General features: G+C 35.2%; 3 protein-coding genes across 3 annotated transcripts; 1 reads left to right on the forward strand and 2 right to left on the reverse strand.

Annotated features, from left to right (window-relative positions):
• Positions 1–1,697: 1,697 nt before the first annotated feature.
• Positions 1,698–2,362, reverse strand: LOC131652271 (large ribosomal subunit protein uL24y). Its single transcript, XM_058922084.1, has one exon. It carries the CDS (start codon positions 2,287–2,289, stop codon positions 1,849–1,851), a length of 441 nt encoding a protein of 146 aa, XP_058778067.1. The 5' UTR covers positions 2,290–2,362; the 3' UTR covers positions 1,698–1,848.
• A 3,416-nt stretch (positions 2,363–5,778) lies between these two features.
• LOC131650184 (uncharacterized) lies at positions 5,779–17,191 on the reverse strand. Its single transcript, XM_058919908.1, has 4 exons — positions 17,158–17,191; positions 7,658–8,047; positions 6,997–7,570; positions 5,779–6,724 (listed from the first exon to the last, which is right to left on the reverse strand). Exons 1-4 carry the CDS (start codon positions 17,189–17,191, stop codon positions 5,779–5,781), a joined length of 1,944 nt encoding a protein of 647 aa, XP_058775891.1.
• Positions 17,133–21,122, forward strand: LOC131646931 (BTB/POZ domain-containing protein At3g49900). The gene is made up of 4 exons (XM_058916857.1): positions 17,133–17,385; positions 17,478–17,547; positions 18,482–18,991; positions 20,272–21,122. Exons 1-4 carry the CDS (start codon positions 17,249–17,251, stop codon positions 20,992–20,994), a joined length of 1,440 nt encoding a protein of 479 aa, XP_058772840.1. The 5' UTR covers positions 17,133–17,248; the 3' UTR covers positions 20,995–21,122.

Consider the following 21,122-nt stretch of genomic DNA (forward strand, 5'->3'; position numbering starts at 1 on the left):
GTACAGGTCCACTATACCAAGGCACTATATCAAACAGCAATTCACAGCGTAGAATTTCAGTGTCAAAATTAGAACTTTTCTATTCAATATCAAAATTAGACATACAAACAAGCAATAGCCATACAAAATGAAAAAGTAGAAGTAAACAATATTGAAGTTCCAAGTTGCAATAAAAATAACTAAATGCAAACTTCGGTAATGAGTACTATAAGCAACAGCAAATACACAAAATACATCTACAATTACAGCTCGGTTATGCATTAAGATGAAATAACAAGTTATGTAAACTTTAACTCAAGACATATCATATCAAATATACAAAACTTGTCTCTATAGCACAGACAGAAGCCAGTGATAGGAACATTTCTTAAGAATGAATTAAGGGGGTAATTTAACCATTTCAAACATTTAAAAACATAAATGCAGTCATCAAAGTTCTAACATCATCAAGATATTGGCAAAATTCGCCGCAGCAAACACCATACTTGCCGAAGGCAGCTTGCTGGCATAATAAATTGCAGTACAGGTCCACTATACCAAGGCACTATATCAAACAGCAATTCACAGCGTAGAATTTCAGTGTCAAAATTAGAACTTTTCTATTCAATATCAAAATTAGACATACAAACAAGCAATAGCCATACAAAATGAAAAAGTAGAAGTAAACAATATTGAAGTTCCAAGTTGCAATAAAAATAACTAAATGCAAACTTCGGTAATGAGTACTATAAGCAACAGCAAATACACAAAATACATCTACAATTACAGCTCGGTTATGCATTAAGATGAAATAACAAGTTATGTAAACTTTAACTCAAGACATATCATATCAAATATACAAAACTTGTCTCTATAGCACAGACAGAAGCCAGTGATAGGAACATTTCTTAAGAATGAATTAAGGGGGTAATTTAACCATTTCAAACATTTAAAAACATAAATGCAGTCATCAAAGTTCTAACATCATCAAGATATTGGCAAAATTCGCCGCAGCAAACACCATACTTGCCGAAGGCAGCTTGCTGGCATAATAAATTGCAGTACAGGTCCACTATACCAAGGCACTATATCAAACAGCAATTCACAGCGTAGAATTTCAGTGTGCAAACTAATAGCAACCTTTTATAGAACAAAAATCTCTAACTTGAAACGTAACTAGATTCTTCCTAGGACAATATAAACCTGCCTTTCTAGCACAGACAGAAGACCATGATTCGAATAGATAAATCAAAACAAGTGTCCATAAAGAACCCCAGTTCCCTACTATAAAGTCTAACTACCTGTTTAGACTCGTGTACACAATATCCTCAGCATCAAGCGCCACACGTTCAGGAAACAGCTTGCTGGCCTAAAACATTGCAGTGGCCGCCCAATCCATGACGCCAAGGCTCTATCTCACCAGAGTAGAACTTAGAAAACTTTGTATAACTAAAAACATAGCTTGATTCTGGTTAGCTCTGCCCCTAAATCTTGAAAATTTTGTTAAACTAAAAACACAAGCATAAGACAATTCCGGTTAGCTCTGCCCCTAAAATTATTCAAATTCAACAACCTAGCCTCACCTCCTAACGAGTAACATGAACTAAATTCAATAATCTAAGCTCTACCACTAAATGCAAAGGAACTACACTTGACAATCTAAATACAAATGAAGTTGGGTAAATAAACATATAAACAAAACAGAAAACCAACAAACATTGTAGCAATAATGTTAAACATTTCATTAAATAAAACAAAACATAAATTTCTCAAAATTCTGAAATCTCTCAGATTTAAACCACAGAACATAAACAAAACCAAGTTCTACAAGTAACAATATGATCATAAAGAAAAACACAAACAGAGAAACTAATCAATTGTTTGCATAATGTCTTCAGGAGCAAACTTAGTACCCTTTTCCTTATCCGCAGCAGCACGACCCTTAGCCTTCCGATCAAGCAAAGACTTCCTATCCTTATCCAATCTCAGCTTAGTGATAACAACTTTCGAAGGGTTAACACCAACATTAACAGTTGAACCGTTAACCTTCTCACGAGTAATACGTTCGATGTGAATCACCCATTTCCGGCGATAAACTTGAACCACCTTCCCCTCGCGTCCCTTGAAGGTTCCTCTAACAACCTGCACCTCGTCGTCTTTACGGACGGGCAATGATCGGACGTTGTACTTCGATCGGAGGTCACCGGAGAGGGGTGCGCTCATCAACACGCGTCGCACGCTTGATGGGGCTGTGAAATGAGCCTTGCGGCTCTTGCGACGGCTACTGGAAACCCTAGGGTTGAACTTCATTGTGGATTTTCTGTGTTCTAGAGTTTCACCCCTTTTTTGTGGCGGCGAGGATGGTTTATTGTGTATATAGGAATGAAAACGAAAATTAGGTTTCGGGTTTTTTTTTGTTTTGTTCATTTTGGAATGTCTTGGGCCAAATTATTGGGCCTTCTCTACCGAATCTTCCAGGAAAAATTTACTTCCTACCCCTACAATTGCCTGTATACCCCTAAAATCAAATTTTTTGGACGAAATTACCCTCATATAAATAAGTCAATTTTTTTTTTTTCATTTTCAACTTTTTACTGCTTTTGAAGCAGTTCTGAAGCATACACTCTCCTTTCTCTCTACGAAACACAAACCGGAACACATCAGAGATCTCTTCCGGTTCACAAACCCCTCAAACCGGAACACATTTGGTAAGTGATCCGGTTTATAAATTCATTACCGGAACGCATTTGGAAACTGTTCTGGTTTAGAGAATTTTTCACCGGAACGCTTTTTTCAACGCTTCCGGTTTGTTTCCTTTCACACCGGAATGCTTTTGAAAGTTGTTCCGGTTTGTTGCCATCTACACCGGATGCCTTTTAGGAACTGTTCCGGTTTGTTTGCAATAGGAACCGGAACCCTTTTAGGAACTGTTCCGGTTTTGTTTTTTTTTGTTTTTTTTTAAATTTTTTTTTACATGAAAATGCGTACATTAGGACCAGACAGGAGGCCACATACCCGCCGCCGCCTCGACGAAGCTGGTCCCTCAAACCCACCACAAGAGCCAGCACAGCCACCACCGCAGCCAGTTGGATATCCTGGTGGACCATCAGATTTATCTTTACTTGTTCGATACCAAAACCACGTTGCTCGCCGTTTATGGTACGGAGAGGTAAGTAAAATTAATTAATTAAGTAAAATTAATTAATTAATTTTAAAAAGAATTCTTTATTATATAATCTAATGTGATTTCTTTATTAATTTTCACGAAAGAGGTCCTAAAAAGGAGCTTAAAGTCGCAGGTCATGGGACGAAGCTCCAGGACAGAGTGTCTCAGATGCTCCCACCAGAGATTGAGGATATCGTGAGTGGGTCAGGTCTGGCTTCTCTTCAGAGAACTAGCCTGACCAAGATAGACGTTAACCTCGTCTCAGCATTTGTGGAGAGGTGGCATGTTGTGACATCGTCATTTCACATGCCATTTGGTGAGATGACGATTACATTAGATGATGTTTCCTGCCTGCTGCATTTGCCTATCGGGGGTATATTCTGGTATCCTAATGAGCATGTCACAGAGGAGGTGGTTGTTAATCTTGGCTGCGAGTTATTGGGAGTGGATAGACATGCCATGGCTGTACATGTGCGTTCATGTAGGGGAGCTTATTACTCACTGCAGTGGTTGTATGACAGATTTGTGGAGTACCGTGCTGCCGGTAGTTGGACCTTCGCGACCAGGGCATATCTGATGATGTTGGTAGGTTCTACTATTTTTGCAGATAAGACATTTACTTTGGTTGAGGCCCGGTATTTGCCACTGTTTAGAGACCTACGTGGGCTCAGTTCCTACAGTTGGGCATCTGCTGCACTGGCCACTCTTTATCGCCACCTTAGGGATGCATCTATGTTTAGTTGCAAGCAGCTCGGTGGATATTCTACTCTGCTACAGGTATTTATGTTATTTTTAATTAATTATATGTTAATTCATATATTATTATGGCTTAAATGCACCTTTGGTCCCTGTAAGTTAGCGAGTTTTTTATTTTCGTCCCTGTAAGTTTTTTTTTCTGGGTCTGAGTCCCTATATTTCACTTTCGCGTTTGTTTTAGTCCCTAAAATTAAAATCCGCAGGAAAATTCCTAGGAAAACTTGCAGATTTTCCTGCGGATTTTGGCTTTAGGGACTAAACCGCAAGCAAAAAGTAAGATATAGGGACTCATACCAACAAAAAAAACTTACAGGGACGAAAATCAAAAACTCGCTAACTTACAGGGACCAGGGGTGCATTTAAGCCTATTATTATTTATCTTATTTAATATATATATATATATATATATATATATATATATATATATATATATATATATTAATGTATATGATTTAATTTATTTGTTAACAGTGTTGGATACATGAGTACTTTCCTACACTGGGAAGGAAAGGAGAAAACTGGCGGCCATCTGAGAACTTTGGGCTTCCGCGGGCGATGAGATGGTCCTACAGGCAAGGAGCCATCAAGGTGGATGCGTATAGACCGATATTGGACCAGCTGACACCTATAGATGTCATATGGCGCCCATTCGAGGATCATAGACCTCATCGAGCTTTTAACGAGCTATCTCTGTACAGAGGTTTTCTTGTTTGGGGTGAGTTACATGTGCTATACTTACCTGACAGGTGTCTTCGGCAGTTTGGTTATCGCCAGTATATTCCGCCTGTACCTCCTGCTGATACGCTCAGCAATGATGAGATTGCTGAGGAGTGGATTGCCTATGTCCAGAGCGTGTCAGATGTGATTAGAGATACCGAGCCAGTGGGATACCCTCATGAGACGGTTGATCGATATTTAGAGTGGTATTACCGCGTGTCGCATCCTCAGGTGGTGCCGCCCCCACCTAGTGCACGTAGAGAGGTTCCAGTTCCTGTCTTTGATGCAGGACCAGCTGATCCGAATTGGGCTCGTTGCTCCACATTGGTTCACCGTTATCTCCGGCAGGTAGAGGCAGAGGAGGATGATGTCACATATGCTGATTTATTTGAGGTGTTACGCATCTCCCATGAGCATTGACTATGATTGTACTCTATTTTATATTTTATGGTTGACACAATTGTTTACTATACTGGAACTAAGGATCCCATGAAGCTTCCAATACCTAATGATTGCGAGAGACTTGAGGCACTGAAAAGTTGGGTGAATGAAGCATTGCCAGAAACTGATAACCGACTTGTGAGTAAAATCTCGTACCGTGAAAACTGGAGCATGGACGTTGATGGAAGGATAAGTTATAATGTTGTGGAGTTGAAGTGCGATGATGATATGAAAGACATGTGGAAATCACACCGCCGTAAGATAACTAAGGGACCGATCGAGTTTGAGGTGAACCTAACAAGGTCTGCTGAGGATGTTTTGAAGATGCTGGTGCGTCCAGAATCGTCTGCAAGAGTCTAATGCTTTATGTTCTATGTTGTATTATCTAATGTTATTGTTATCATGTTTTAATGTTCTATGTTCTATGTTTTATGTTATCATGTTTCTATGTTAATGTTCTATGTTATTGTTATCATGTTTTAATGTTCTACGTTCTATGTTAGTGCTCTTTGTTCTATGTTTAAAAACTTATAAGATGTAAATAAAATAAAAAATTCTTCTAAGACGTTTTTAGTTAAAATGTTACATATAAATAAAAGTCACTTAATCTAAATTAACACTTGATGGTAACATAGGCGTAAGATGGTGCCAATGTTGAAGACGTCCAGCAAATCCTAACATCCAAGATGTCGCCACTTGAAGACGAAACTTCCTCCAATCTAACGTGACGGGTGGCAGTGGGAAGCCTTCTTTTCTCTTAATTCCTGGTCCAAGTCACGACGAACCATTACCCAACCATCCTCACTATACCCATGCCACGATGCAATGGCTCTAAATCCACAATTACCATCTACTATAACATTAACTATCTCGGTAATATATGGCCTAATATGACAAGGAAACTGAAGAGTGAAATCCTGGTTCTTTGATTGTGATTGCTTCTTTGACTGTGATTGCTTCCTGGAAGTTTGTGATGCTTGCCATTGTTTTTGTGAAGATTGAGACGCCTGATCAGCATACTCAAAACCTAAAGGATCCCTATAAACATCATACCCAACTGGTTTCTTCCCTTTCCTCTTCACTCCGCCTTTAGTTTTTATTTTCTCAGGTGGTGGACACAATGAAGTTGTTGTGGGATATGCAATTTCACAAACTCTACTTTTCAATGCTATTTTTCCAACAACATCTAGTGATTTAAACCTTCTCCACAATTCATCAATTGCATTACTCATATCAACCTCCGAACCAGCTTCCTCGTCTAAAGGCAAGTCACCTTCCATAGATAGTATCCTCCATTGAAGATGAACACTTTCTATTTGTAATGGGGTTCCAACAACAATCAATCTTCCCATTTCACAAGCACAAGGTAGCCCATAACTTGTTCTCATAGTACAACCACATATTTCCCTACTATTTAACACATAATCAAGCCTCAATAACTCTTCTGCAATGCGTCTCAAAGCAGCTCTCGATACTGAACCACGCAAATTATCATAAAATGGACTAATGTGTGCGTGCTCAACCTCATAAAATTTTTTTTGAAACGAAGCTCGAATGTTACCTATTTGGATTTTTAGGTTAGAATTCATAGCTTCCCAAACTTTGACCATGTCACCAAGGCTGTTTCCTATCATCTGCTTTAGCTTCCAATGTGCAGATTCAACCCTAAAATAAACAACGAAAGTATAAAAAAATAATAATTTAAAAATTAATACATAATAAATTTTTTAAGAATTATGACATACCGATTTGTCGTGGTGTTACCAAAATGAAGCACTCGATTAATCCATGCGCCTACAAATCTTTGCCTATGTGGGATCAACCAAGTGTTCTTCACGTAATCGAGGAAGTCATTACAAGCAAATCATGCTTGTTCAAGATATTGCAACCGTACACCATACTCAACCTCATTACTAGCCCATACAACATCTTTTCACAATGTGCCTATTGTCTCTTGCATGTCTTTCATCACATATTCCTTGCATTTCATCCCAACATTTTTGTTAATATGAAAACGACATAGCAAGTTATGCGTCGTAGGAAAAACAACTTCAACTGCTTTCATCAAAGCAAGATCTCTATCCGTCAAAATCACTTGTGGAACCACATCTTTCTTCACAAACAATTGCTTCAGCTTATCCAAGACCCAAATATAACTCTCTGTCTGCTCGCACTCCATATAAGCAAATGCAATCGCAAATGTCAACTCGGTCGATGTCATACCAACTATTTCAAACAGAGGTTGTCTATATTTGTTGGTCTTATAAGTGGCGTCCATAATCAAGACAGTAGGAAAAAGATTCAGCAACTTTACCGAATCTGGATGAGCCCAAAAAATATCTCTCACAACTTCACAATCATCCCGTTTCCTACTCCAATAAACATAGTTCGCCTCCTCTATAAGCTTAAGCAAATGTTGTATCTCACTTCTTGGACCTCTTATCTCCGCTTCAATCACACTTTTATGCTTGTATATTTGCGTGATCCGAGTGACGTTCTCAGGATCTCGCTCTTGCAAGGAAATCAATATGTGTCTAGACGAAACATGTCTCTTTGTCAAATCAGCAACATGCTACTTCTCATTGGTTGTCAACCTACCAACAAATGAATGACCTTCTAATCTATCTGGTAAACCATGATTATGAACTCCACACTTTACATCAACCTTCCATCCAGACCCATCTTTTGCCGGAGTCGATCTGATTTTGAATGGACATCCACATCTCTTAGTAGCACTTTGAGTCTCACTTTTATCCTTATATTTTCCACCTTTATCGCACCCAAATATCACTTTGTTACTTCTTCCTCTTTTGCCTGTTTCGGTGTCTGAACGCGTGATAATAACGGTCACTTTATTGTTAATTCCAGTCTCTTTAACCCAACGGATAACTTCTTCCCGTGTGACAAATCTCTCTGAAGTTGTGAAAGCATCAGTGGTATCTATAGTTGTATCATTTTTTCGACAAATTTGGAGCGGAACTTCCATACCTGAAAAAAAATTACAAAAAATCAAAAAAAAACATTCCGGAACACATTTCCAAACTGTTCCGGTTTGTAACCATGTACACCGGAACACTTTCCCCAACTGTTCCGGTTTGGTATCAGTTTAACCGGAACTGTTTTGAGATTTGTTCCGGTTTGGCTTTAGAAGTACCGGAAGAGTTTTGAAATGTATTCCGGGTAAAAAAAATGAACCGGAACTCTTTATAGAGGTGTTCCGGTTTGTATCTTTGTAAACCGGAATTCTTACCTTAAGTGTTCTGTTTTTGATGCGCGTAGGGGTGCATATTTCAATTTTTTTTGACTTTTTGGTAAAATGGTAAAAAGTAAAATGGTTATTATAGTTTGAGGGTAAAATTGGCATTTTTAAAAAATTATAGGGGTAGGAAGGCAAGTGTAGGGGTAGGAAGTAAAATTTTCATCTTCCAGCCATCCTTATTTTTAAACCTATCACCCCCCATATTTCAATAATGTCTAAGTTGCCCTGGGGTAAGTGAAGGAAAAAATCGGACGAAAAATTCGGTAATTGAATCAAAAAATACAGTTTTACAAATATCTGGTAGTGTATGCGAAATATTCGGTGCACCGAATTTTTACAAATATTCGAAATTTTTGCGTGATACCGTTTTTTTAATATGGCAATTACCGAATATTTAGCTCATGCTTGAAAAATCTGGTTGTTATAAAAAAGCTCGCAATTGACTGACTACGATTTTACCGATACTTTTAGACAGCTACGATTGTACCGACTATATTGTGTGGTCCAAAATAACTCAAAAGTTGTATAAATATGGGTCATGGGGTATTGCTCAAAATAACATTTTAAAATGTCTCTTCCTCAGTATTCGTCTAAGGCAGAGGTGTACTTCAACAAAGAGAAAACTCCCATAGAGTTTCAGGTTCCGACAGAGAGCACATGTATCACCGTCTTGATATTTAAGTTGAAGAATTTGTTGCTTGATACGGGTAACAGAAAAGGTGAGAAATATCGATTTTTGTGAAGATTGGATTAATACCAACGGAAGGGTGAACTACAACCTTATTGAGTTGAAGACCGATGAAGATTTGAAAGTTATATGGAAATCATATGACTGTAGGATGACTAAGGAACTGAAGTTTGATGTGACAATTTCTAGATCGGTGGACGACCTAATCCAGATGTTGAAACGTCCATAATCATCTGGTAGTGTTTATGTTTTTTTATTTATTATCATCTTTTTCTTAAATTATGCAATCGTTTGTCAAATGTTAAGTTATGATCACCATGCATCTAGGGGAATGACAAAATGTTATATAATAAACATTGTTATGTAAATGTCTGAGTAATATTACACATAATATACAAATAATACATAAAAGCAATAATAATGTTTAAATAGGTCCCCCATGGGCTATGTGTGTTGCATGTGCTACCAAACTATAAACCTCGCAATTTTGGCTCACTAAACCCATGAGGTCATTCATAATGATTGCTCTAATGGAGGAGTTTTTATGCCCGAAGGCACTATAATTTACCTATCAGTAACCAACAGATCAAAAATCTCTTCACATTTTGTTATATCAAAAGTATATATCTTAGTATTGAATTTTCCATTTTTGCTAAACTCGACAGGGTTTTTCTCATTACATGGTTTTAATAACTTACAGACATATGGAGGTTCCGGCTTTAGTTCTGCCTCATGGACTTTGCTCTCATCGATGTATTCTTCAACTAAATCTGATAGATAACCATTTTGTTTCTACATATGAGACATTTTCTTTTTTGTTGTACTTATTTGATTTGGCCTTCTCAGCTTTTAAGCGTTCAACTTGGTGAATCTTGTCTGCCAATTGTGTCATGTCCCTGAGGTATTAAGTGCGTAAATCATGTGTTCATTTTGAACAAATCATGTTCAGGGACTTATGTAAAACATCTTGCCTTAAGAAGTCTGAACCTATTCAGATAATCATCAATTGACTCGAGCATTTTACGCCTAACATTGACCAGTTCCTTAAGGCTTATTTTCTACTGGCTCATGTAGAATTGCTCAAAAAACACTCTCTAGTTGGTTCCAACTCTGTATGGACTGAGGAAGGAGTTGTAAGAACAAGCTTTGGTTTTGAATTACGTCTTTGTGTTTTGATGATAACAATGGAGTATTTGTGAAAGAAACATTTGCATGTGTTATGTGCTAGACTATGTTCATCAAAGTTATCAGATTAAACAGACACCATTAAGATGAATACTAAAGACCATATGCAAGTTACTATGTGTAACACAAGTCGCAAACATTTTGGAGAAACAGGTATGCTTCTGTATCTGATTAGAAACGAAAAGATCTTAGGACATCTAATATTGTTGTTGCAATGATCCTATAGACTCTATCCTGAAAAGTGATTCTGATTTGGAAGCCAATGGAGATTTTGAACGTATAATCTTCAGAAGGAACAAGTGTTGAAGATTCTGAAGAATGAAGGTTCTGAAGATTGAAGTTATGAAGATTTGGTTTCTGATAACAAAGAATTCTAAAGACCTAGTGTTGAAGGCTCTCAAGACGCGGTTCTGAAGACTCTGAAGAATGAGTTCTCAAGATAAGGGTTGTAGCTTCAAGGACAAGGTTCCGAAGTGGACAAATTCCTAAGACTGAAGCCCTGATCATGAGATGATGTCTTTCTTCCACTCGTGCTTTAAATATCTACCATCAGAAGCCTCTTAAATTGAGAAGACAAATGTTACCGTTAGGAATGTTAAAGTACAAAGTACATAAACGCTTTATACCAATATCTCTCCATCAGCGTGAATTACGAAAAAACACTGATGTGGCTGTACTACTCAACATCATTGTGTAACGAATCTTCATCCATAGCTAGCTGGTCCTCAACAGCTATTTTTCAACGAGTCTATTTCCCTTGGCTATTTAAGATGAAGATGATTTGAAGAAAAAAGTTGTTGGTATTGGTACTAGTGCTGCAGTCACTGGAACACAACCAAACCATCAGCCACTATAACAACAACAAGAACAACTGTCTCCGTGTGGCTTTTGCATCATGTTGTTAGTTACAATATAATCATAGATCTTTATCAAATAAAAATCCACAATATGATTATTGTGATTTAAAATGATCATTGAAGAAAAAAGAACATGGGTTGTTGTCCGAAATGTTCTAAGAAGATCCAAGATGAAGATGTTCTTCCTTCTGATGTTTATCAAGTTCAACCAATTGGTATCAGAGCCCCGTATGCTGTGTGAAGAAATACTATGGCCAACGGTTGTTCCATCTTCATTTCAGAAGAATGAAGAATCAATTGATAAGATAGATACATCAGATAAGGAGTAATATTTGTTGAATGCGTATCTCAAAACTTCGACTGAAAAGACAATACATCCTTGTTTGCTAAAGATGAGTTCTTGGAAAGTGTGAGATGTTTTCAAGAAATGGATTAGTTCTCCCTTGACTTTCTCATGAAGATCTCGTTGGGAATTTGTTTAAGTAAAGAAGGAAGATGATTGACTTATGATTCTGATAAAGTATCTCATGATGAAGTCTAGAAATTATAAACTGAGGAATTTAAATCTAACTTCTCTGAGTCAAATTTGTAAGGTGCAACCAATCAAGAAGCTAGAATATGCAAGTTAATATTTCTAATAGCACATATCTTCTCAGTTATAACCAATTCCTTGTGTTCTTCTTATCTTCCCTAATTCCCTATTATATTTTGTTCTTGACATCGTTTTTCACAACAAATTGGTGCGTTGAGCATGGAGAAGATGCCTTCAACAAAGTATGAGATTGAAAAGTTCACCGGAGTGAATGATTTCGGTCTGTGGCGCTTGAAGATGAAAGCCCTACTGGTTCAGCAAGGTTGCTTGGAAGCGTTGAAGGGAGAGGCAGCCATGAATGCAGAATTGACGGCAACGGAGAAGACGCATATGATAGAGAAAGCACACAGCGAAATTCTGTTGAGCCTTGGTGATATGGTTCTCTGGCAGGTATCAAAGGAGACGACGACATCAGGGTTATGGGTGAAACTTGAAAGTTTGTATATGACCAAATCGCTGGTAAATCGACTCTACCTAAAGCAAGCTTTGTATTCATTCAAGATGATTGAAGACAAAGTGTTGGCTGAGCAGTTGGATATGTTCAACAAGCTGATTATTGATCTTGAAAATATTGATGTGAAGATCGATGATGAAGATCAAGCGATGTTACTATTGTGCTCTTTGCCTCAATCACATGCTCACTTCAAGGGAAGGTGTTCCAATAGAAGTTAAAATGAATACATCTCTAGTCGATGATCCGACCGGGTGTTCCACGACATTTTGAGTATTAGTTTATTGGTTGGAAGTAGAGTTATCCATATTTGGACGTGTCATTTTAGGCAGAGATTTTTCACTTTTTAAACGCATGCATACACAAGTATTGAGAATATTTTTATGCATGAATAACAATTCACAAAGGAACACTCAATGATAATTTTTTTGAATGTTTAGCACAAAGGGTCCCACTACGCGTGCCAATTTATTTACCGTCAATTTTAGTAAACAACCGCTAGTCTTTAAATGGGTTACTTGCAAGACCGACTAGTTAATCCTAGGACATATGTGCATACACTCTTAAAAGTGTGTTTGATTATTGTGTAAGATGTAAATTGACTCTAACTTGTTATATGAAACAAAGAAAGTAAATTTGCAGAAAAGGCAAAGGTTTTCGACATGGTTGAAATCTTTATAAAAGGAAAAGTACAAGGAAATTCGAATTGTTGGAAAAAGACAAGTAAAAGTAAAAGAAAATCTTTGCTTAAATATGTAAATAGTGGTGTTCAGAATCATACATAGTCGCTCAATTGACTCGTTTCTCACTTTTCACTTGGGTACTTTTTGTGTTTAAGTTTTTGTAATGAATTTGACACCCTGAATCCTAACGTTATAGTTCTTATTTTATACTAATACATGACTAACCATCTGCAACGACTCTCACCTTTGAAATCAACATGTATTTTGCTGCATGCTTCTTGCCTTAGACTTGCTCCCACGTCTCTTCTTGGCGTGGATAAGATAAAAAATAATTATTCATCCTGAACTTGTTATTCGCTACTGATGTCGAAGTATTGAATATATATCTTTAAGAAAAAAATACTAAGTCCCAACACCAACTTTATAGTAGAGACTCCGGCTTCTTGGGCTAGAACTTTCTATGTCAAAATGCTCATGACTTTAACCTCTTGGGATAGAATGTTCATGTTGAAATACTCCTCAAATTATCCAAATTTCACTAAGTATTTCTCTAAAATCTTTTCTTATTTGTCGAGCTCAGTGACGTCGAAATTTCAGGCTAACACATAGGCACTCACCAATCTTCCTCCTCATAGAAAGAACATAGGTTGCAGGTGGGTTTTCAAAGTAAAAGAGAATCCAGATGAGAATGTAAAAAAATACAAGACATGGTTGGTTGCTAATGGAATTCATTAACAACGTGGTTTTGACTTCCATGAAGCTTTTTTACTAGTTGTCAAGCCAACAACCATACATGTTATTCTCACTTTGGCTATCACATATAAGTGGGTGATACAATAGATTGACATCAATAATGTGATCCTTAACGGAGAACTTCATGAAGAGGTGTACATGCACCAACCTTCTAGTTTCATTAATTCCAATCCACTCCTGGTTTGCAAGCTCATAAAAGCAATATATGGTATGAAGCAGGCTCCACATGTGCGGTATGAAAAGCTACATCATGCACTCATTTAATTTGGATTTGTCGCAAGTCGGTGTGATCACTCTCTGTTTGTGTATAATCATCAAAATATCACACTCTATGCACTGGTCTATGTATATGACATTCTAATCACAAGATCCTCTCCTCAGTTGATTCATGACTTAATCAACAAACTTCATATCAAGCTTACACTAAAGTAGTTTGGTGCCAAATGATGCTTACATAAACCAAGTATATTCATGATCTGTTATCCAAAATAAATATGTCTGTTGCTAAAGGAGTTGACACACATATGGTCATCACTTGCAAACTAAGAAAAATGGCACAAATGTCTTGTTCGGTCTACTTCTTTATCATTCGACAGTTAGAGCATTGCAATATTTCACCTTGACTCGACCAAATATTGTGTTTTGTGTCAATAAGGCTTGTCAGTTTAAGGCCAATCCCTTGGAGACTCATGGTTTAATGCTTTCGACAACCAATTCACATCACAAATTCTCTCTACATGCATACAACGATTCTGATTGGGCCAGTGACTCGAATAAATAAGCATTAGTTGCACGCCCAAGCATCAAAGAAGATTATCAGGCGCTAGCACATATGACTCCATAAGTATTATGGTTAGAATCATTGTTTGTTGAACTTCACATTCCTTACTTAGTTCCTACCTTGTTAGGTGATAATCTTAGTGTTGTAATATTGTCTCATAATTTAATACTTCATGCAATAATGAAGCAAATTGAACCTGACATTCAATTTGTCCGCGAGAAGGTGGTAGCGAAGCAACTACTCTACTCATGCTCGGATTGTGGATGTGTTAACAAAATCACTCTCTACTACATTATGCTCTGATTTTTGGACCAAACTCAAGGTGTCTTCACTCCCTCCACCATGAGTTTGTAGGGGAGTATTGAAGAAGTGTTAGAGATGAGTTAGTTCGAGCAGTAAGTGATAGTTAGTGTTGTTATAAAGTTATTTATTATGGTTGCGAGGCTAGTTAAGATCGTGTAGCTAACTTCTACATGAAAAAAATCATATCACTTAGATGCTACTAGTGTAAATAGGAACGCATGTACAATGTAAAGTTTATCAATAAAAATAACAATTCAAGTGAAGCATAACTTTAGTAAGAGAATCTTGCACAATCATCTTTATCTCTCTGGAACCTTATTATGAACCATGATTCAAACTCTTTAATTTAAATCATGATTCCGGATGAGGTTAAAGAAAGACGAAGATGGTGCAAGATTCTCTTGCCGAAGCTATGCTTCACTTGAGTTGTTATTATTATTGATTAAACTTTACATTGTGCACAGGTTCCTATTTATACTGGTAGCATCTAAGTACCAGATTTTGTTCATGTAGAAGTTAGTTACACACTCTTAACTAACTTCACAACCATAATAACTAAGTATGGTCGATTATATGAATCAACTTCGTCATAATGTTCTATCTAAGATCATGCTTTTATCTAAATCGTTAATTTCAAGATCTTTTTAATAAATCTTCTTATAAAATTTTAGATCTTTCTTGATTGTCTGACACCTCTCCATTTGATCTATTCTACATATTACACAATCTACATGTTTTTTCGCTACATATTTCCAAATTATATTTATTTGTAAACTTGACAAGATGATTGGGATTTAAGCATCTCCTAAAGGAGACAAGTGTAATATATTTGTTAATGAGATGAATATAATAAACTTGTTAATGAATTAAGTATTTTTAGATTGACAAAATAGTTATGTTTTCTTTCTTCTTTTTGGATGAATGAAATTTGATCTTAATCCAAAATTGATATAAAAAAAAAAAAAAAAGACTACTCTTAAAAAGATTGAAGAAAAACTGAAACGGTAACTTGTCATTTTTCCATATTTTACTTGGGTCTGTTTGAATAAATATTTTATTCAGAGCTTATAACTTATTAAAGAAAGTATTTATGAAAAGAATTGTATAAGTTATTTTTTCAAAAGATAAAATAAATTTAAATTATTTATATATATATTTTAAATTTTCTTCATAAGTTTGAGAACTTATAAAAATAAATTCATTGTTTTTAATAATACTATAAATTATTCTAATAAACTCTTTCAAACGGAACACGACACTTATAATATACTCAAATAAACCAATCCAAACATGTTTGGATCTCAACAACTTAATTGCAAGTTGCTGTTAACAATCATTTGATTTGTTATATGTATGAGATTATAAATAAAAAAATTTAATTTAAAATTAAATATTTTATATAAAAAAATCATACATTTAATAAGTCAATTATTCTTTAGGATGTGTTTGTTTTGGTCCTAGAAAAAAAAATTCTGGAAACTTGAGGCTGGAAATAGTTATTCCTTTGTTTAGTAGATGGGAAAGAAAAAAATGCCTTGGAATAAATAATTCTCAGGAATATAAGTTATTCACAAAATTTTAACTATTTATTCACACGTCAAAGAGTGAGAATTATATATTCTCATGAGAATAAAAAATAACCAACTCAAACTACCCACTTTCATATCATTTCAACACATTTTATATTTTTAAAAATTTAAAATTGTAAATAAAATGAAATTCAATTTTTTTGCTTGGAACCTTAATTATTGCCCAAACAAATTGATGGGAATAAAACTCCTAGGATTACGATTTCAAGGAATAACATTTATGAGATTGTAATTTAAATCCGTCAAACAAACGCACCCTTACATTTTATTTGTATATTTATACTAAAAACGTCTATGGTTCTTATTTTTTTATTTAATTTGTAAAATAAATAACATTTTTTTTAGTTAAATATCAAATAAATTAATAAAAAGAAGAGAAAAAAATAAAAAACTAATAGAAAAAAATAGATTAGTAAAATAATATGAATAAATAGAAAAAATATTATTTCTTTTTAATATATGTTATAAAGTTTTTTAGTATTTAAAATTTTCAGATATGAAAAGAGGAAAATATAAAATAGTCATAAAAGTTGGTAATATATGACTAACATGAATGTTTAATATAAAATATTGTATGTTCAAAAAAAATATAAAATATTGTAAAAAAAATTAGAAAATGTAATTTGATCTAGAAACACTACAAATCTAATAATTCAATCAAATCATTCGGATTAAACGTAATCCGTAATTATTTTTTTTAATGTACTGGATTGCGGTTCAATACAGACATTTTCTTTGTAATTTTCGTATTAAATTATTTGGCACAACTCGGTAAATTTTTTTGTTGTTGTCAAAAAACCGAAATTTAGGGTTTTTACTGTGATGCCATGGAAACGAAAAAGAAAAGAGAGCAAAACCAAATTAAAGCGAGCATTTAAGAGCCATCACATGTGTCATTAATACCCATCCCAAACCATATTTAATGTGACCTCCCAAAAACGTACTCCATTGAAATACCAGTAGCAGCACCAACATTATTTTTATCATTCATTATTATTCAGACAATATTGAAAACTGTGATTGTAGTAGAGTGTGATTCAATTCACAAATGAAGGGTTGGAACCAATTTGGTGTCATTGAGACCATCTACGAGGAAGAACGTGAATTCTCCTCCACCTCTTCCTCTTCTCTTTCACCTTCCTTTTCATCTTCTCCTCCTTCTCTTCACTCCACAATAAATGCTTGGTACTCTTTCTTTCTTTTTCTCCTCTCTAATCTTCTCCTCACACATTTTTTTCTACTCTAAATTGTTGAAAAACGATGGTGATTTCATTTAGGTCTATCAACTCTGGATGTGAAACGGATGTGTTGATTCGCGTCGAAGGAACTTGTTTTCGTCTCCACAAGGTTTGTGCAATTCATCATTGATGCTACTAGTACTAATTAGTAATTAGCATAAGTTTCTTTTAATTTTGTTGTTATGATTTCAAACTGTTGTTGTGATGGCATTGTTGAAATTAATTACTCACCAAATTCGCTGCACCTGTATGAATAAGAATAGTCTTTTTTTTTTCTAATTTTTATTTAAGGTAATACACGCTGTTATGAGTCTGATTTGAAGGTCAAATTATAGTATAATTTGCTGATTTTGGGGCTGGTATGAAATGATGACTTAAATTATTAGTGTAGTGTTTGTTTGAAATAATTGATTATACGCATTGTACTGCAACTGAGATTCCAATTAAAAGTGATATATGCCCTACCAAACGTGCTTTATGAATAATTCAATCTACTTTAAGAAAAACTATCACATTAACAGTAGCAGACACTACTCTCTAACTATAACAAGTAGGTCCTAACAATTTTGACATGCAGGTATTAATCCTCAAAAGCTCCGTATACTTTTTTTGTTTATTCACAACACATTTAGATTGCGGTCTGCAATTGCGTTGCTACTGCAATTAGAGTGTGATTTAGATTTAAAACTAGATGTCTTGTCAATGACTGTAATGTTCATCGCAGCAACTGCATTGATTGCAATTGCAACCCATAACCGCAACCGCATCTCTGCGGCTGCAAATTAGGACCATGGAGATGATAACAGTAAAAATTGAATCACTAGATGATAATTTTGCAAAGCTTTTTCACTTTGAAGAAAGGTTTGTTTTTTTCTGAAAAGGTTTTTAAAGTTCACTTTTAAAATCCCAACAAAGGGGGACATTCCTTTAATCGCATCAAAATATGTGCAACTAACTGTACTAGTATCTATCGTATTGTAATTGTATTGATCATGAAACGACGTCGCATATACCTTACTCTGTTATCTTCTTTTAATTTTCAGGAACGTTTCGTAACAAAAAGCTCATATCTAAAACGACATCTAACAGGCCTCTCCGACTTCACTCTCTCTCCACCGTTAAACATAACGTCCGAAACATTCGCTACCGTTGCCGAATTCTGTTACGGACGGAAAATTCAGTTAACGTCTCGAAACGTGGCAGCCGTTATAACGGCCGCGGAGTTACTTGAAATGAGAGAGGGGAGAGAGGGAGAGGTTAGTTTACGTGACGTGGCAGAATCGTATTTTCAGAGAATTGTTTGTGTGGACGGATTCACGGTTCTGCGATCGTGTTTGAGTCTGTTTCCGGAGGCTGAAACAACGGCGGCGCTAGGGAGTAGGTGTATTGAGGCGGTGATTTGGGAAAATGACGGTGGTGATGACGTGGATGAAAGTGTTTTGGATGTGGTTGTTGAAATGGAGCCTCGAGATTTTCAAATCGTTTGTTACTCATTGAATGAAAGGTTGCTCAACCATGACGTTCTCTACAAGTTGGTCGATCTTTATCTCAAGGTACGCCACGTATCAATTTTCTTTCTTCTTTTTTGAGTAAAAGTTTTTTTTATATAAATGCGTCCATTAATATGGAAAAGGGATAATTAGGGTATATAGTACTATTTTTAATATTTTAAGATTTTTTACTTGTTAAATTTTTTTTTAACATGTAGTATGATGATGTAACCATAAACTAACGACCTTTTTCTTGGCTCATCAGCAATAAATCTGAAGATTAGTTTTTCTTTCTAGTGAAAAAATCATAATCAAGTCAACAAAAGTTATTTCCATTGATAAAAAGTTGGTTTAATTTCCATTGACTGAATTTTTCTTAAAAGAAAGTAATTTTCATTGAATTTAAAAGTGAAAATCCATGCAGTTTGATGCTCTGAATATGTTACAAACCTTGTAACAATGGTTAGCAATTTAATAAGTCATCACAATAATGATCAAACTTACATAGTTGAAAGAGTAGGATATAAAATTCAAGCAAATAAAACTACAACACCCAAACCATATCTTATTATTTAACTTAAAATATAATTAAGTATTAAAGATATATTATCACACATTCCTTAAAAAAAATCAATAGATAAATTCTATTGTATAAACAAAATTATAAAACTACTACTCCCTCCGTTCCTTTTTAAGTGTCGTTTTAGCAAAAAGCTCTTCCACCAAGATAGTGGATTATTAGAGTTACTTTTTCCATTATACCCTTATTTATTTTTCTCTTTCTAAATAAATTCAATCATATACTCTCTTTTTCCAATAACTAATTGAAAAATTTGAGGTGAAGTTATTGAAAAAATAAGGGTATAAATGACAAATTATAACATTAAATTATAAAATGACACTTAAATAAGAACAAAAAAATTCTTCTAAAATGACACTTAAAAAGGAACGGAGGGAGTAATGTATAAGCCTTTATATCAATAATACTAGTATATTTATTTATAGATATTTATTATACAGTACCTAATACTGATTGAAAAATTAATAATCAATGGTCCCTCTATAGTCTAGAGAATTTAAAGTACTCTGTCTTTCTCTGTTCCACTTTCACTATGAGGGCCACATTCTCAAAATGAATGCTATGTTTTTGGCTTTTCAATGTTAATATTAATTTTTGTTTCATTTAGCTAGTATTTTTTCTAGTTATCCCATTCAATTTTGTTTCATTATGTATATAGCCATTTTCAGTGTAACATTTTTGTTTAACCTTAGCATAACAATAATGTTCCACTTTAGTTATTGCTCCTTTTTGATTTGATGTTCCTTGTTTGCTGTATGTGTAGGAAAACAAGCATGACAAACAAATAACTGACGAACAAAAAACAGAAATATGCAATTCAGTAGATTGTACTAAGCTCTCACCTCGTACCCTGGTCGAATGTGTTCAAAACCCCACAATGCCACTAAGGTTCATAGTTCGAGCAATTCTTGTCGAACACCTAACCACTCGCCGCTCAATCACTGAAGCAGTTACAACTACTGCCGTCTGTAATCCACAACAACAAACAGAAGTACAAAGAACCTCGCTTAGAGAATTTCTCCAACGCGACGCGACTCGTCGACAAACAGAACAGATAAAAGAAGCTATGAATTCAACTTACTCTCGTATCCAAAGCCTTGAGAGAGAGCTTAGTGGAATGAAGAAGTTTCTTCAGGATCATCAAGCTGAGGAAGAAAGGGAAAAAGAGAAAGAGAATGAACATATGAATAATGTTCTAAATTCAGAACGTCCTGCTAGTTTCCATTTTGCGCCAAATGATAATAGTAAAATACAGAGAGGGGGAAGAGGCTCTGTTTCGTCCTCTGGTTTTGTGCTTGATAACATGATCAAGAAAAATAATGAAATGGTTAGGTACAAATATAACGTTAATTCTTCCGAAGGATCGTGTCATGATAGGAACGTTACTCCAAAAAGTGTTACAAGTTTTCGCCATAGATTCATAACCGGGCTCAAGAATACATTCAAGATTTCGAATTCTTCATCGAATTTGAAGGATCACCAATGACTGATTGAGAGTGATTTTGCTGTTTATCAGAGAATATTCATAGTGAATTTTATGATTGTTCCCTTTTTATTCATGTTACTTGCTGTCAAATATTAGTTTTTGTTTTTTGAAAGATTTTTTTGTCATGA

Source organism: Vicia villosa, linkage group LG2 (genome assembly GCF_029867415.1).
Source record: "Vicia villosa cultivar HV-30 ecotype Madison, WI linkage group LG2, Vvil1.0, whole genome shotgun sequence".
Lineage (NCBI taxonomy): Eukaryota > Viridiplantae > Streptophyta > Magnoliopsida > Fabales > Fabaceae > Vicia > Vicia villosa.